At 42.8% G+C, this 17,847-nt stretch overlaps 1 protein-coding gene across 2 annotated transcripts in view; it reads right to left on the reverse strand.

Annotated features, from left to right (window-relative positions):
• The window catches only part of LOC121001914, a 121,514-nt gene that overhangs the window by 85,165 nt on the left and 18,502 nt on the right, over nt 1–17,847 (reverse strand). For both annotated transcript variants that reach the window (XM_040433152.1, XM_040433153.1), the window contains exon 7: nt 13,634–13,768. In XM_040433152.1, coding sequence (XP_040289086.1) covers nt 13,634–13,768 — 135 coding nt within the window. The remainder of the gene's footprint in view (nt 1–13,633; nt 13,769–17,847) is intronic.

Genomic DNA, 17,847 nt, shown 5'->3' on the forward strand with positions numbered 1-17,847 from the left:
ACCGGCTCTATAAACATATCACATGACCTAACCCCTCAGATGAACACCGTAAAAAAAAAACTTACATCGCAAAAAGTGTAATAGCAAGCGATCAAAAAGTCCCACGCATCCCAAAATAGTGCTAATAAAACCGTAAGCTCCTCCCGCAAAAATCATACCCTACCCAAGGTAATAGCCCAAAAACTGAAAAAATTATGGCTCTCAGACTATGGAAATACTAAAACATGATTTTTTTTGCTTCAAAAATGAAATCATTTGGTAAAACTTACATAAATAAAAAAAAAAGTATACATATTAGGTATCGCCACGTCCATATCAACCGGCTCTATAAAAATATCACATGACCTAACCCCTCAAATGAACCGTAAAATTTTTTAAATAAAAACTGTGCTAGATAAACCATTTTTTGTCACCTTACATCACAAAAAGTGTAAAAGCAAGCGATCAAAAAGTCACACGCACCCCAAAATAGTGCCAAAAAAAAGTCATCTCATCCTGCAAAAATCATACCCTACCCAAGGTAATCGCCCAAAAACTGAAAAAATTATGACTCGGACTATGGAAACACTAAAACATGATTTTTTTTGCTTCAAAAATGAAATCATTGTGTAAAACTTACATAAATAAAAAAAAAAGTATACATATTAGGTATCGCCGCATCCGTGACAACCTGGTCTATAAAAATATCACATGATCTAACCTGTCAGATGAATGTTGTAAATAACAAAAATTTAAAACGGTGCCAAAACAGCTATTTCTTGTTATCTTGCCTCACAAACAGTGTAATATAGAGCAACCAAAAATCATATGTACCCTAAACTAGTACCAACAATACTGCCACCCTATCCCGTAGTTTCTAAAATGGGGCCACTTTTTTGGAGTTTCTACTCTAGGGGTGCATCAGGAGGGCTTCAAATGGGACATGGTATCAAAAAAAACAGTCCAGCAAAATCTGCCTTCCAAAAACCATATGGCATTCCTTTCCTTCTACGCCCTGCCGTGTGCCCGTACAGCTGTTTACGACCACATATGGGGTGTTTCTGTAAACTACAGAATCAGGGCCATAAATATTGAGTTTTGTTTGGCTGTTAATCCTTGCTTTGTTACTCGGAAAAATTGATTAAAATGGAAAATTTGCCCAAAAATTTAAATTCTGAAATTTCATCTCCATTTGCCAATAACTCTTGTGGAACACCTAAAGGGTTAACAAAGTTTGTAAAATCAGTTTTGAATACCTTGAGGGGTGTAGTTTCTTAGATGGGGTCACTTTTATGGAGTTTCTACTCTAGGGGTGCATCAGGGGGCTTCAAATGGGACATGGTGTCAAAAAAACCAGTCCAGCAAAATCTACCTTCCAAAAAACGTATGGCATTCCTTTCCTGCCGTGTGCCCGTACAGTAGTTTACGGCCACATATGGGGTGTTTCTGTAAACTACAGAATCAGCGCCATAAATATTGAGTTTGGTTTGGCTGTTAACCCTTGCTTTGTAACTGGAAAAAAAATATTAAAATGGAAAATCTGCCAAAAAAGGGAAATTTTTAAATTGTATCTCTATTTTCCATTAATTCTTGTGGAACACCTAAAGGGTTAACAAAGTTTGTAAAATCAGTTTTGAATACCTTGAGGGGTGTAGTTTATAGAATGGGGTAATTTTTGGGTGGTTTCTATTATGTAAGCCTCGCAAAGTGACTTCAGACCTGAACTGGTCCCTAAAAATTGTTTTTTTTGAAAATTTATGAAAAATTTCAAGATTTGCTTCTGTAACATCCCCAAAAAATAAAATATCATTCCCAAAATGATCCAAACATGAAGTAGACATATGGGGAATGTAAAGTAATAACTATTTTTGGAGGTATGACTATGTATTATAGAAGTAGAGAAATTGAAACTTGGGAAATTTGCTTTTTTTTTACCAATTTTTGGTAAATTTGGTATTTTTTTATAAATAAAAATGATATTTTTTTAACTTCATTTTACCAGTGTCATGAAGTACAATATGTGACGAAAAAACAATCTGAGAATGGCCTAGATAAGCCAAAGCGTTTTAAAGTTATCAGCACTTAAAGTGACACTGGTCAGATTTACAAAAAATGGCCAAGTCCAGAAGGTGAAATAGGGCCGAGTCTTTAAGGGGTTAAACCCGTATCATGGACTTTACTGCCCTCATGTAAGATTATTATTTAATTACCATTTTTGGCCGTAAAGCATCAACCAAGAAAAAGAATGTGTATGTGATATATTATATATTTGCCTAGAATGTATTTTTGTGCATAACCCTTTATTTACAGGAGGTTATCGAAGAGTCATGATAATGCATTGCAATGTCTATATCTACAGTACAGACCAAAAGTTTGGACACACCTTCTCATTCAAAGAGTTTTCTTTATTTTCATGACTATGAAAATTGTATATTCACACTGAAGGCATCAAAACTATGAATTAACACATATGGAATTATATACATAACAAACAAGTGTGAAACAACTGAAAATATGTCATATTCTAGGTTCTTCAAAGTAGCCACCTTTTGCTTTGATTACTGCTTTGCACACTCTTGGCATTCTCTTGATGAGCTTCAAGAGGTAGTCCCCTGAAATGGTTTTCACTTCACAGGTGTGCCCTGTCAGGTTTAATAAGTGGGATTTCTTGCCTTATAAATGGGGTTGGGACCATCAGTTGCGTTGAGGAGAAGTCAGGTGGATACACAGCTTATACAGGGAGTGCAGAATTATTAGGCAAGTTGTATTTTTGAGGATTAATTTTATTATTGAACAACAACCATGTTCTCAATGAACCCAAAAAACTCATTAATATCAAAGCTGAATATTTTTGGAAGTAGTTTTTAGTTTGTTTTTAGTTTTAGCTATTTTAGGGGGATATCTGTGTGTGCAGGTGACTATTACTGTGCATAATTATTAAGCAACTTAACAAAAAACAAATATATACCCATTTCAATTATTTATTTTTACCAGTGAAACCAATATAACATCTCAACATTCACAAATATACATTTCTGACATTCAAAAACAAAACAAAAACAAATCAGTGACCAATATAGCCACCTTTCTTTGCAAGGACACTCAAAAGCCTGCCATCCATGGATTCTGTCAGTGTTTTGATCTGTTCACCATCAACATTGCGTGCAGCAGCAACCACAGCCTCCCAGACACTGTTCAGAGAGGTGTACTGTTTTCCCTCCTTGTAAATCTCACATTTGATGATGGACCACAGGTTCTCAATGGGGTTCAGATCAGGTGAACAAGGAGGCCATGTCATTAGATTTTCTTCTTTTATACCCTTTCTTGCCAGCCACGCTGTGGAGTACTTGGACGCGTGTGATGGAGCATTGTCCTGCATGAAAATCATGTTTTTCTTGAAGGATGCAGACTTCTTCCTGTACCACTGCTTGAAGAAGGTGTCTTCCAGAAACTGGCAGTAGGACTGGGAGTTGAGCTTGACTCCATCCTCAACCCGAAAAGGCCCCACAAGCTAATCTTTGATGATACCAGCCCAAACCAGTACTCCACCTCCACCTTGCTGGCGTCTGAGTCGGACTGGAGCTCTCTGCCCTTTACCAATCCAGCCACGGGCCCATCCATCTGGCCCATCAAGACTCACTCTCATTTCATCAGTCCATAAAACCTTAGAAAAATCAGTCTTGAGATATTTCTTGGCCCAGTCTTGACGTTTCAGCTTGTGTGTCTTGTTCAGTGGTGGTCGTCTTTCAGCCTTTCTTACCTTGGCCATGTCTCTGAGTATTGCACACCTTGTGCTTTTTGGCACTCCAGTGATGTTGCAGCTCTGAAATATGGCCAAACTGGTGGCAAGTGGCATCTTGGCAGCTGCACGCTTGACTTTTCTCAGTTCATGGGCAGTTATTTTGCGCCTTGGTTTTTCCACACGCTTCTTGCGACCCTGTTGACTATTTTGAATGAAACGCTTGATTGTTCGATGATCACGCTTCAGAAGCTTTGCAATTTTAAGAGTGCTGCATCCCTCTGCAAGATATCTCACTATTTTTGACTTTTCTGAGCCTGTCAAGTCCTTCTTTTGACCCATTTTGCCAAAGGAAAGGAAGTTGCCTAATAATTATGCACACCTAATATAGGGTGTTGATGTCATTAGACCACACCCCTTCTCATTACAGAGATGCACATCACCTAATATGCTTAATTGGTAGTAGGCTTTCGAGCCTATACAGCTTGGAGTAAGACAACATGCATAAAGAGGATGATGTGGTCAAAATACTCATTTGCCTAATAATTCTGCACGCAGTGTAGTCCTACTGAATAGACTGTTAGAATTTGTATTATGGCAAGAAAAAAGCAGCTAAGTAAAGAAAAATGAGTGGCCATCATTACTTTAAGAAATGAAGGTCAGTCAGTCAGCCAAAAAAATTGGGAAAGTAAGGGCTATTTGACCATGAAGGAGAGTGATGGGGTGCTGCGCCAGATGACCTGGCCTCCACAGTCACCGGACCTGAACCCAATCGAGATGGTTTGGGGTGAGCTGGACCGCAGAGTGAAGGCAAAAGGGCCAACAAGTGCTAAGCATCTCTGGGAACTCCTTCAAGACTGTTGGAAGACCATTTCAGGGGACTACCTCTTGAAGCTCATCAAGAAAATGCCAAGAGTGTGCAAAGCAGTAATCAAAGCAAAAGGTGGCTACTTTGAAGAACCTAGAATATGACATATTTTCAGTTGTTTCACACTTGTTTGTTATGTATATAATTCCACATGTGTTAATTCATAGTTTTGATTCCTTCATAGTCATGAAAATAAAGAAAACTCTTTGAATGAGAAGGTGTGTCCAAACTTTTGGTCTGTACTGTATATGCGCATATTTGGTGGTGTGTATTTGGTGCAATACAGGAAATGGCTTAGAGATCCACAGCTTCAGATATTACCAACGTCGAGGGCGACTTATCTTTTACCATGGGGGTATGCAGCGTCCCACTCAGGACATGTGGGAACTGCAAAATAGCTTTAAAACTGCATTACGGTGTTGCATGTCATTCTGCATTACATCACCTGTTGTATCCCTGTTCATAGGCTGTTTAGGTGCATTTTATACATCCCACCACTAGATGGGAATAGCACTTAGGTTATATAAATACTTAGGTCAGGCCTAGTGGAAGAAAGAGAAGCGGGTAGAGAGAAGAGAGGAGCAGAGTCAGTTGTTAAGCTGAGGCTACACACCACAGAGTAGTGGGTGAAGTCCGATGCAGCAATGAGGTAGAGCCAAGGTATGAGGGGCAGGAGAGCGTTTTCCTCCTGTCATCCTCTTAGTTTCCTTATATCCTACAACCAGAGGATAGTGTTGCGTCCCTGGAAGAAATCCAAGCAAAAAGAGAGACATCGGTGATAACAGCCACTACCTAAGGCTTAATGGGCACCTTTGCACATGGTGGAGGACAATCTAGCTACAGGCAGCCTCACCATACATTATAGAAGACAGATTAGCTACCTGTTCAAGAACTTGGAAGATACAGAAACAATAGGACTAAGCATACCAGTAAGTACTATAGGCAACCTCACCAAATTACTCTGGTTCAAAAGGGACCTGAAGCAAAGTTAGAACCTAGCCAACCCTATTAACAGTGGATCAACAGAATTCCTCTAAATAACAAAAGACTGTATTCTGTCTGTATGTATATGCCGCAACTAAAACCAGCCACAGTAAAAGTTGTGAGTTGTATCCTACCACTGTCTACTCCATTCTTTAATATTATCACTACAACTGGTTGTACCACCATTAACGGTACTGGCGTCACGACAAATACCACCAAGGGACCCAGACGCCACAAGCACCCTAAACACCACTGCCATCAAGGGCACCTCAACCTCCATCTAGGCTGGTGCTTCCCTACCACAGAGTGTGCCCCAGAGGATTTCGTGCTGTCTTCCTCATTACTGTGCTGCTGGCCCAGGGAGGCTTTCTGCTAACCGTGAGTAAACCGATGAACTGTATTATTATTGGCCCCTCATCGGCCCACCGTGCACCTCACGTGTAGCCCCTGCAGTTCTGGCACGCCACAATTGTACCAAGGTGCCTGCTTAATGATTTGAGCAGACACCTTGGCGGGCGGTGATCGGAAATACACAGGGCGTACAGGTACGCCCTGTGTCCTTAAGTACCAGGACATCAGGGTGTACCTGTATGCCCTGTGTCCGTAACAGGTTAAAGGGGTTGTCTCATCAGTCATATGGGGCATATCGCTGGGTTATGCCCCCATTGTTTTATAGGTGTGAGTCCTACCGCTGGGACCAGCACCTATATCGAGAACAGAGTCCCGCAAGTGAAGAAGGGCGCACTGCACATGCGCAACCGCCCTACATTCATTTTTTTTGGAGCCGGCGAAAATAGCCGAGCGCTGCAGGGAAAATAGCTGAGCACTTCTATGGGGAGCCAGCTTGGTGGTGGCCGGACCGGAGTCCTCCAGCCACCACCTTGCGGGGCTCCGTTCTTAATATAGGTGCAGGTCCCAGCAGTGGGACCCGCACCTATAAGACAATGGGGGCATATTCTAGCGATATGCCCCATTGTCCATGATGAGACAACCCCTTTAAGCAATAGCTAAAGAGGACCTACACCTTTGCTGAAACCACAAACGTGCAGCATTGTTTCTCAGAGCATTCTGCACCTTTGTGTTTCATTGGCTCTGCCCAGCTTTTCCAGCATGCAGAGAATGGATCCACAGAAAGTATCTTGGATCTGTACTCTGCATACTGGAAAAGCCGAGCAGAGATGATAAATCATGAAAATGCAGAACGCTCTGAGAAGTGCTGATGTGTGGTTTTAGCAAAGGTTTAGGTCAACAAGAAGTTCTAATAAGCTAATGTGGGTCTACAGGGGTGTTTGTACCTCCCAATGAGCAAGATTTGCTGACATTGGAAAGTAAAGGGTGTATTAGACACCATAATGCCGCAGGTCATTGTCACGGGGAAGCGTTCCTTCCCAGCAATCGTCAAATAGCTAGTGGAGGACACCACTGTTATTACAGCAATGTCCTCCATCGCATTGGGGAGGAGCGATCGCTATGCCATCACTCGTCCCCATGCAGGGCAGTGGTGTGCCAGCGGCAGATGGCTATTAGAGCTTGCTTACACGACTGTGTGCAGCACGTGCTGTGGACCGCAAATTGCGGTCCGCAATGCACGTGCACCAACCATGGGCCAGCCGCATGGGGATCGCGTACCCATTCACTTGAATGGGTCCGCAATCCGCCCGTTCCGCAAAAAGATAGAGCATTTTAACCCCTCCAGCGCTATTTTACTATGCATTCTGTATTCAGAATGCTATTATTTTCCCTTATAACCATGTTATAAGGGAAAATAATACAATCTACAGAACACCGATCCCAAGCCCAAACTTCTGTGAAGAAGTTCGGGTTTTGGTACCAAACATGTGCGATTTTTCTCACGCGAGTGCAAAACGCATTACAATGTTTTGCATTCGCATGGAAAAATCGCGCGTGTTCCCGCAACGCACCTGCACTTTTTTCCGCAACTCCCGTGTGAAAGAGGCCTTAGACTGCCATATGATTGCTAACGAGCGTTCATAGGAGTTTCACAAACCAAAACAAACAATAAAATCCACCCTACACTTAACTCCTTCAGGACCCTGCCATTTTCACCTTAAGGACCAGGCCATTTTTTGCAAATCTGACGTGTCACTTTATGTGGTGATAACTTTAAAACGGTTTTACTTATCCAAGCCATTCTGAGATTGTTTTATCGTCACATATTGTACTTCATGACAGTGGTAAATTTGAGTCAAAATATTTCATTTTTATTTATAAAAAAATACCAAATTTATAAAAAATTTGGAAAAATTTCTCTGCTTTTAAAACAGAGATACCTCCTAAAATAGTTATAACTTTGCATTTCCCATATGTCTATTTCATATTTTCTTTTTTTGGGACGGTAGAAGGCTTAGAAGTTTAGAAGCAAATCTTGAAATTTTTCTTAAAATTTCCAAAACCCACTTTTTAAGGACCCATTCAGGTTTGAATTCACTTTCTGAGACTTAGGGCTCTTTCACACCTGCGTTATTGTCTTCCGGCATAGAGTTCCGTCGTCGGGGCTCTATGCCGGAAGAATCCTGATCAGGATTATCCTAATGCATTCTGAATGGAGAGTAATCCGTTCAGGATGCATCAGGATGTCTTCAGTTCCGGTACGGAACGTTTGTTGGCCGGAGAAAATACCGCAGCATGCTGCGCTTTTTGCTCCGGCCAAAAATCCGGAACACTTGCCGCAAGGCCGGATCCGGAATTAATGCCCATTGGAAGGCATTGATCCGGATCCGGCCTTAAGCTAAACGTCGTTTCGGCGCATTACCGGAGCCGACATTTAGCTTTTTCAGAGTGGTTACCATGGCTGCCGGGACGCTAAAGTCCTGACAGCCATGGTAAGTGTAGTGGGGAGCGGGGAAGCAGTGTACTTACCGTCCGTGCGGCTCCCCGGGCGCTCCAGAGTGACGTCAGGGCGCCCCAAGCGCATGGATCACGTGATCCATGTGATCACGTCATCCATGCGCATGGGGCGCTCTGACGTCATTCTGGAGCGCCCGGGGAGCCGCACGGACTGTAAGTATACCTCTCCCCCGCTCCCCGCTCCTACTATGGCAACCAGGACTTTAATAGCGTCCTGGGTGCCATAGTAACACTGAAAGCATTTGGAAGACGGTTCCGTCTTCAAATGCTTTCAGTACACTTGCGTTTTTCCGGATCCGGCAGGCACCTCCGGCAACGGAAGTGCATGCCGGATCCCAACAACGCAAGTGTGAAAGAGGCCTTACATAGAATAGAAACCACCCATAAATGGCCCCATTTTAGAAACTACACCCCTCAAGGTATTCAAAACTGATTTTTACAAACTTTGGTAACCCTTTAGGTGTTCCACAAGAATTAAAGGAAAATATAGATGAAATTTCTGAATTTCACTTTTTTTGCAGATTTTTCATTTTAATCCATTTTTTCCAGTAACAAAGCAAGGGTTAACAGCCAAACAAAACTCAATAATTATTAGCCTGATTCTGTAGTTTACAGAAACACCCCATATGTGGTCGTAAACTACTGTACGGGCACACCGCAGGGCGGAAAGGAACGCCATATGGTTTTTGGAAGGCAGATTTCACTGGGATAATTTTAAGTTGCCATGTCGCATTTGAAGACCCCCTGATGCACCTCTAGAGTAGAAATTTCAGAAAAAGTCCCCATTTTGGAAACTACGGGATAAGGTGGCAGATTTGTTGGTAATATTTTAGGGTACATATGATTTTTGGTTGCTATATATTACACTTTTTGTGAGGAAGATAACAAAAAATAGCTGTTTTGGTACCGTTTTTATTTCTTGTTACTTACAATGTTCATCTGACAGGTTAGATCATGCGGTAATTTTACAGAGCAGGTTGTTACGGATGCGACAATACCAAATATGACTACTTTTTTGGTTGTTTGTTTCAGTTTTACATAATAAAGCATTTTTGAAAAAATGATTTTTTTTGTGTCTCCATATTTTTTGGGCGATTGTCCTAGGTAGGGTCTAATTTTTTGCAGGATGAGATGACTGTTTGATTGGTACGATTTTGGGGTGCGTATGACTTTTTGATCGCTTGGTATTAAAAAAATTTTTTATATGGTATTCACCTGAGGGGTTAGGTCATGTGGTATTTTTATAGAGCAGGTTGTTAGGGACGCGGTGATACCTAATAATTATACTTTTAACACAATAAAAACATTTTTGAAACAAAAAAAAATCATGTTTTAGTGTCTCCATAGTCTGAGAGCCATATTTTTTTTTTATTTTTTGGGCGATTGTCTTAGGTAGGGGCTAATTTTTTGCGGGATGAGGTGACGATTAGATTGGTACTATTTTGGGGGGCATACGCCTTTTTGATCGCTTGGCGTTGCACTTTTAGGCCCCTTTCACACGGGCGTTGCGGGAAAAGGTGCGGGTGCGTTGCGGGAACACGTGTGATTTTTCTGCCCGAGTGCAAAACATTGTAATGCGTTTTGCACTCGCGTGAGAAAAATCGCGCATGTTTGGTACCCAAACTCGAACTTCTTCACAGAAGTTCGGGGTTGTGTAGATTGTATTATTTTCCCTTATAACATGTTTATAAGGGAAAATAATAGCATTCTGAATACAGAATGCATAGTAAAATAGCGCTGGAGGGGTTAAAAAAAAATAAAAAAAATTTAACTCACATTAATCCACTTGCTCGCGCTGCCGGCATCTCGTCTGTCTCCTTCTTTGCTGAACAGGACCTGTGGTGAGCATTCATTGCAGGAACAGGACCTGTGGTGACATCACTCCGGTCATCACATGATCCATCACATGACCCATCACCATGGTAAAAGATCATGTGATGGATCATGTGATGACCGGAGTGATGTCACCACAGGTCCTGTTCCTGCAATGAATGCTCACCACAGGTCCTGTTCAGCAAAGAAAGAGACAGACGAGATGCCGGCAGCGCGAGCAAGTGGATTAAGATGAGTTAAATTTTTTTATTTCTTTTTTTAACCGCTTCAGCGCTATTTTACTATGCATTCTGTATTCAGAATGCTATTATTTTCCCTTATAACCATGTTATAAGAGAAAATAATAATGATCGGGTCTCCATCCCGATTGTCTCCTAGCAACCGTGCGTTAAAAAATCGCACCGCATCCGCACTTGCTTGCGGATGCTTGCGATTTTCACGCAACCCCATTCACTTCTATGGGGGCTGCGTTGCGTGAAAAACGCAGAATATAGAGCATGCTGCGATTTTCACGCAACGCACAAGTGATGCGTGAAAATCACCGCTCATGTGAACAGCCCCATAGAAATAAATGGGTCAGGATTCAGTGCGGGTGCAATGCGTTCAACTCACGCATTGCATCCGTGCGGAATACTCGCCCGTGTGAAAGGGGCCTTAGTGATGTAAGGTGACAAAAAAAATTATAATTTTAGCACAGTTTTCTTTTTTTTTTTTTTTTTACAGTGTGCACCTGAGGGGTTAAGTCATGTGATATTTTTATAGAGCAGGTTGTTACGGATGCAGCGATACCAAATATGTCTGTTTTTCTATTGTTTTTTTACAATTTTATGTGTTTTAAGGGGTGTTTATTTTTTTTTATTATGGAAAACAATGTTTTTTTTACTTTTATTTTTTTCAACTTTTTGGGTTGTGATCCCCTTTACAATGCATTATAATACTTCTGTATTGTAATGCATTGGCTATAAGTGTATTACACTGAGTAATACATTTACAGCTTCCTGCCTGTGAGATCCAGGGGGCTATAAGTGTATTACACTGAGTAATACACTTACAGCTTCCTGCCTGTGAGATCCAGGGGGCTGGATCTCACAGGCTCTCACGGAAGGCAGCCACGATGCCTAAGGAAGGCATCGGGCTGCCTTCCTAGCCATCGGGTCCCTGTCACAGCAGTGCTGGGACCCGGTAGCCACCCTGGACACGGCAGGATATCGCATGTGCCGCAGTCAACGCTGACCGCGGCAGTGCAAGGGTTAATGCGCCTGGCATCGGTGTTTTCACCTATGCCGGCGCATACAGCAGAGGTCAGGCTATCAGTGACAGCCGGACCCCTGCCACTGATCGGGCGAGCGCAGCACCTGCACCCGCCTGATCAGCCCGCCGTACATGTACGGCGCTGGTCCTTTAATCACGTCCACCAGCGCTGTACATGTATGGGGCAGCTTGCTCATGGACTTTGTGACTCCAAACCCCATTTTTAAGTCTGCAAAATAGGTGGGCAACACCCTGTCCTCCCTCACCTTTCCTACCTAGACATTATGCAGTCATGAACCATATGACTACCACTATCTTAGACCAGTAACCGGTCCATGACCCGGACATGTCCCCTTATAAAACCCATAAATGCTAAGTCCACATGGTCCCTCTTAAGGCTGAACACTCATTTCCTCATCAGTTCTTGTCTTTTTGCCTCTGTGAACAGAAGATGGTGCTTGTTTATAACTATAAGCATCAGTTACATTAAGTCAGTTGAACATTTAGAGGAAAATGGGAGTCTGTCAGCAGTTTTGACCATGTTGAACTGGTGGTAGCACTAGGCAGGGGCTGGGGAGAGCAGAGCAAACATACCTTTTGTGGAGCACTTTGTTGAGGTGCCCAGGGTGAAGCTCTATGTGAAGCACTCTCTGCTTTATGCATTGAGCTGATTCACAACCTATCCCCTCTGCTCTGAATGACAGTTGTAGTAGTCTCCTGGTCAGATGCTACAGCTGTCATACAGAGCAGAGGGGAGGGGTCATGAAGCAATTTATTGCAGAGAGCAATTCACATAAAGCTCCACTTGTATCTGCAGCATTTTTCAAAATTACATTTCATATTAACACTACTGATGAGAAAAGCTCCATGAAGGGTATGTTTGTACTGCTCTCCCCAACCTGTACCTAGAGCTGTCAGCGGTTTATCATAGTCAAAAGTGCTGACAGACTTCCTGAGTAGTACTGCATATTTTTGCCCCATATATCTGTTTTTTATGCTAGCACTTTCTTTCCCCGATTTCTCAGGATCGCTGCATCCTGGCAGAATGTTTATATGCAGAGCTTCATCAGCTTCTTGCTGGGTTTTTTAACCAAACCCACCATGTTTTTCTCTTTACATCTTCTGGTTACAGTTGACCAATGTGTATGTAAGATGATTATATGGCACTTACTAATATAGCCTTTGTTGAAATTCTTCATCAGTTTCTATATTTTATAAGAAATGCCCCCTTGCTGGCCACGTCTTTTGTGCTATGTTCAGATACACTGCTATCGCCATCTGCACTTGCAATATTTAGAGTTTAGTGCGGGTGCAGTGTGTTCAGAGACATCACATGGAGGTGATTTGCTGATTACATGACCCTCCATCAGGGACCATTTTATGAACAGGACCTCCATGTGGACAGCACAGATTTCCCTAACAAGGCAGCATTGCTTATAAAATATAGCACATGGCCCAGAATATCAACAAAAGGCTATATTAGTACTTGCCATATAGTCATCTTACATGTACATTGGTCATAAGTAGCTAGAAAGTGGCCAAGTCCTTCAGGCTCCATTCACAGGTCCGCATGAATGGTCCAGAACGTTTCGGAACGGATCCGGACCCATTCATTTTCAATGGGGCCGGAAAAGGTGCGGACAGCACACAGTGTGCTGTCCGCATCCACATTTCCGGTCCGCGGCCCCAAACTTCCGATCTGCGGACAAGAATAGGAATCCTCTATTAAGTGCCAGCGATGTGCAGCTTCAGTGTTTTGCGGTCCGAATGGACCCTTAATGTTTTCAGGGCTTGCTCTGCCTTCCACATTGTTCCATTTACAGTAGTCACACCACCTACACCTCCCAATGTTAGGTAGGTAGAGGAAACCCTTTGAAACATTTCAGAGCAAAGTATGCTGGCTTTGAATGGCAAATCCAGCAGTAAGCTGATTAAAATTGGAAGTTTTGCATGTAAACATCCTTCCCAGATGAGATGATGTTGGGAACAGGAGAAGGAAAGTGCTGTCGTGAAAAATGGGTATATGGGGCAAAAATATGCAGTATTAAAAATTTAATTATGAGACCGGGGAATGGTATATTGCTTTAATCTATAGTCTGCATTATATTTACCTGTTGTAATGTCCGTTTCCATATCACACTCTACAGGAAAATGACTTTCTCCTTGGCCAACACCATCTGGATCTATGATATAATTTCCAGATTCCTGAACTCCAGCATTCTTCAGGTTAGCACAGGACTCATACACTATACAGCAAACAATAAAGAAAGTCAGGTAAAGCAGAATCACATGCTTCCTATAAAATGACCTGGATTCATTTGAAATTTAGCTCAAAGTTTTGTTCTTCTTTAGTATACCATATAGAATTAACAATGTGAATAAGAGCATGTTCACAGGGATGTAATATTGCCACTATACAAAGTGTTGGTGCGGCCTCAACTGGAATACTCAGTTCAGTTCTGGGCACCAGTCCATTAAAAGGATGCCCTGGAGTACAGAGGAGAGCAACTAAACTCAAACAGGGCAAAGATTAAATGAACTAAATTAGTTTATCCTTGAAAAAAGACGTCTAAAGGGGGACATGATTAACCTGTACAAATGTATAAACGGACTATACAAAAAATATCAAGGGAAGCTATTCTGTGTTAAACCCCCTAAAAAAAACAACTCCCTGGGCCTGGGCCTGGAGAAAAAAGATTCCGTCATAATAGGCGACAAGCATTCTTTACAGTAAGGTCTGTGAATCTCTAGAATATCCTGCCACAGGAGCTGGTCACAGCAAATACAGTAGATGGCTTCAAAAAAAGGTTTAGATAAAACGCTGATGAAACCTAAAGGTGCAGGGGGTATAGGGCTGGCTGACATAGAGGTTCTCTACCAGACAGTTCACCTAGCTAGGATGGTGCACTGGCACCAGGGGACTTCCCCTAAACTGTATGTTCCCATAGAGAAAGTAGTCTCAGGCTTCCCACTCACCCAAGATCTTTTGCTACTTCAAACCGGTAGACGAATGCCTTCTTCACTGAATGTTGTCACCAGGGCTACCCTCGAGGTATGAGATTCTCTTCGCAAAGTTACACCTATATGGTCATCCTCCTCACCCATCACTGGAGTGGGGGACCTACTTGGTCTTAACACTCCATATACCTTTACCTGCCTTCCCCTACAAAAGAGCTTAAATGCAAAGAAAATTGGAGATGGCACTCTACCGGAGTTTTGGGAGTTGCACAATCGGTTTCCCTCTGTGTCTATGACTCAGTTAACCTACAACCAGATTGCCCTGGGGTTTAGAACATTCCTAAAGCTGAGCCCATTGCCTTGAGATCATACTTGGCTTGAGCGCCTATTTACACTACGCTCCCCGATTCCCAAGTCTATCTCTAAGATATACAGGGAACTGATCGTGCTTCCCCGGGACTCCCCGTTACCATACATCAAGGCCTGGGAACAAGAATTAGGCCAGACCCTCACACCACAAGAAATCTCACAAATTTATAAAAACAGCTGTGGCCCCTCCAGATGCATTACGCTGCATTATAACTATAAGCTAACCTGCCGATGGTATAAAACTCCTGTTGTCCTACACAAGATTAATGCCTCCATTCCCAACCTCCGCTGGCACTGTCTTTCCCACACTGGCTCCTATGTTCACATCTGGTGGGACTGCTCTCTTATAAAACCATTTTGAAAGTGCTGATCCCCCTCCACTGGAGCGAGACCACTGCCCCCTGGGTCTCCCAGTGGATCCACAAAGTGGCTCAAATCTCCCGCATGGAGGAGCTTTGTTACATAGCTATATGGAACCCCCTATGTCCACATTTACCTCCGACTACCTGTCACGATCCTAAATACAGGTCGGGGTTTACTAGCGATTCTCGCTACACGGATCGATTCCCCAAGGAGCACTGCTAGGTGTCCTTCTAGCATAAACACTTAAGTTGATCCCTGCACCTCTTCGCTGTCTTATCTATCCCCCTGTTACCTCCTACTCTGTGGGGAGGCAGACACAGAATGTACTAGGAACTGGATATGACCCCTCACCCAAAAGAATCGGAAAGAGTTTATTGTTGGCCAACGTAAGCCGTCAGTTCATTTGTTCGTATGTCTTATTCAAGCTATTTCAAATACAGGAGTATGTCTGTATTATGTATGCAGAAATCCCCAAAGTATTTATGTAACATGCACTGTTTTCCTCTCATGTAACATGTTCTTTCTAAACTAAATAAAAAAGAAATTTGCAGCAAAAAGGTTTAGATGACTTTTTAATTCAAAATAACATTAAGACTTACGACAATGTATAAAAATCTTGTTCTACACACCCTTTCCCTTTGACCCAACCCCTTTTTTAAAAGGAAGATGGACATTGATCCAGGGATTTGTTCCGTTGATCAATATAGCAGGATTACAGGTTGGACTTGATGGACTTTCTTTTATATTTTTTTTATTCTTTATTTAAGAAAATTAGAAAAGACAAGTCCAAATGTCTCATCATCATAATAAGACATGTCAATAACAGATGTATGGGGTGCAATTTTTGACAGATCAAAAACAGTGCAATATTACTCGGTCTACATGCAACAAAGCAAGATAATACCAAGGGGGTTGAAGCAAGGAAATTCTGAGCATATTCATGTGTGACAGGATAAGAACAATCGTTAAGATATCATATATACTTTAAGTGCAACACATATCGTAAACTAAGGGAAGTATCTATAGGTGGGAAACAAACTGTAACACGAAGGAACGACAAGTAAATGAGTAAATAAGTAAGTAAGTAGGTGTGTCACAAAAAAAGGGGGGGGGGGAGGTATGGAGTGAAATGAAGGAGGTCTCCATTAAGTTAATAGAACTTGATATTCCGGGGTGTTGTGAAAATCAAACCATGGAGTCCATGCAGAGATAAATGCCTCATGGGTGTTTTTCATGAGAGCTGTCAGTTCCTCCATTCTCAGGATATCTTCTACCTTGTTGACCCAGAGGTCTATGGAGGGTGGAGTAGGTGATTTCCATCTGGCTGGGATACAAGCCCTTGCTGCACTAACTAGGTGACGCAAGATTTATTTATTCAGCAAGCGGTTGGGTAGGTCCGAGAGGAGTAACAAAAAGAAGCCCGGGGTATTTGGTATGGGAAAGGAGAAGATTGAGGCTAAGGTCCTATGTACCGACTCCCAGAAAGGTCTGATTTTACTGCAGTGCCAAAAAGTGTGGATCAGAGAGCCTTGCGCCGACTCACATCGCCAACACAGTGGAGGGAAACATTTTCTGAAGACGAGTCGGGACATAGTACCTTCTAAACAGTAATTTGTAACTAGCTTCCTGGAATTTAATAGCAATGGATGATTTATGCATGAGATGGTATAATCTTGGCCATTGGTCCGGGGGAAGGCCACTCCCAAATCAGAGCTCCATTTGTCGATATATGGAGGGCGGAAACCCGGATGGGGCATTATCAATGCCTTATAGAACTCTGACAAGGAGTGTCGATATACACCCAAGCCAATGTACACCTTTTCGAAAGGGGCCTGTCGAAGCCTGGGGACGAATGGACCGAGAAGAGGAAATGAGATATTTGCCTAGCTCTCCACTGTCCCAGGGCACAAGGGTCTGACAGATTCTGTAGTTCGGAATATGTGAGCCATCTCCCTGCTGTTCTAAAGAAGGGAGCTCGACATTTACCACTCAAACGCCATTGCAAGAAGGGGCCTCAAGAGCTACTGACTAAGAAATATGGGTGTCCCAGGACTGGAAATAATGGGAAAGGTGTGGGCGATAACGTGCTCACATCAGTATATTTGTGAAATTGGAGTAAGGTAGGACCTCTGGTGGGATGGGCAGAGAGTGCGGTCGGAGTCTGCACCATTGGCGTTCAATGGCCACCTATTGTTTGAAGGGAGCATGGTGACATCAGTCCAATACTCACTGAAGCATGGTAGCAGCATGGTATTTTCGGAGATCTGGAATCCCCAGGCCCCCCGCTCCTTCGGGACATGAAGCAGAGAGCGGGCCAGCCTCGGGCTTCTACCCCCCCCCCCCCCCCCCCAGATAAATTTAAAGAGGTCTCTGTGTATTGTAACAAAGAAGCTGGGGGGTAGTTTTATTGGGAGTGTCTGAAATAGGTATAGCAGACGAGGGAGAATATTCATCTTAAAAATGGCACATGTGTACATGCCTTTTGCCCATTTATTTAGATCTCCCCGGATCTGACCTAGCAGAGGGGTGTGATTCCTGCTGTAGATTTCTCTTAGATCTCTTGGGATCCATGTTCCCAGATATTTGACCTCTCCTGCTGTCCATCGGAATAGGAAGGAGGTCGCTATATTAGATT

Source organism: Bufo bufo, chromosome 5, assembly GCF_905171765.1.
Source record: "Bufo bufo chromosome 5, aBufBuf1.1, whole genome shotgun sequence".
NCBI lineage: Eukaryota > Metazoa > Chordata > Amphibia > Anura > Bufonidae > Bufo > Bufo bufo.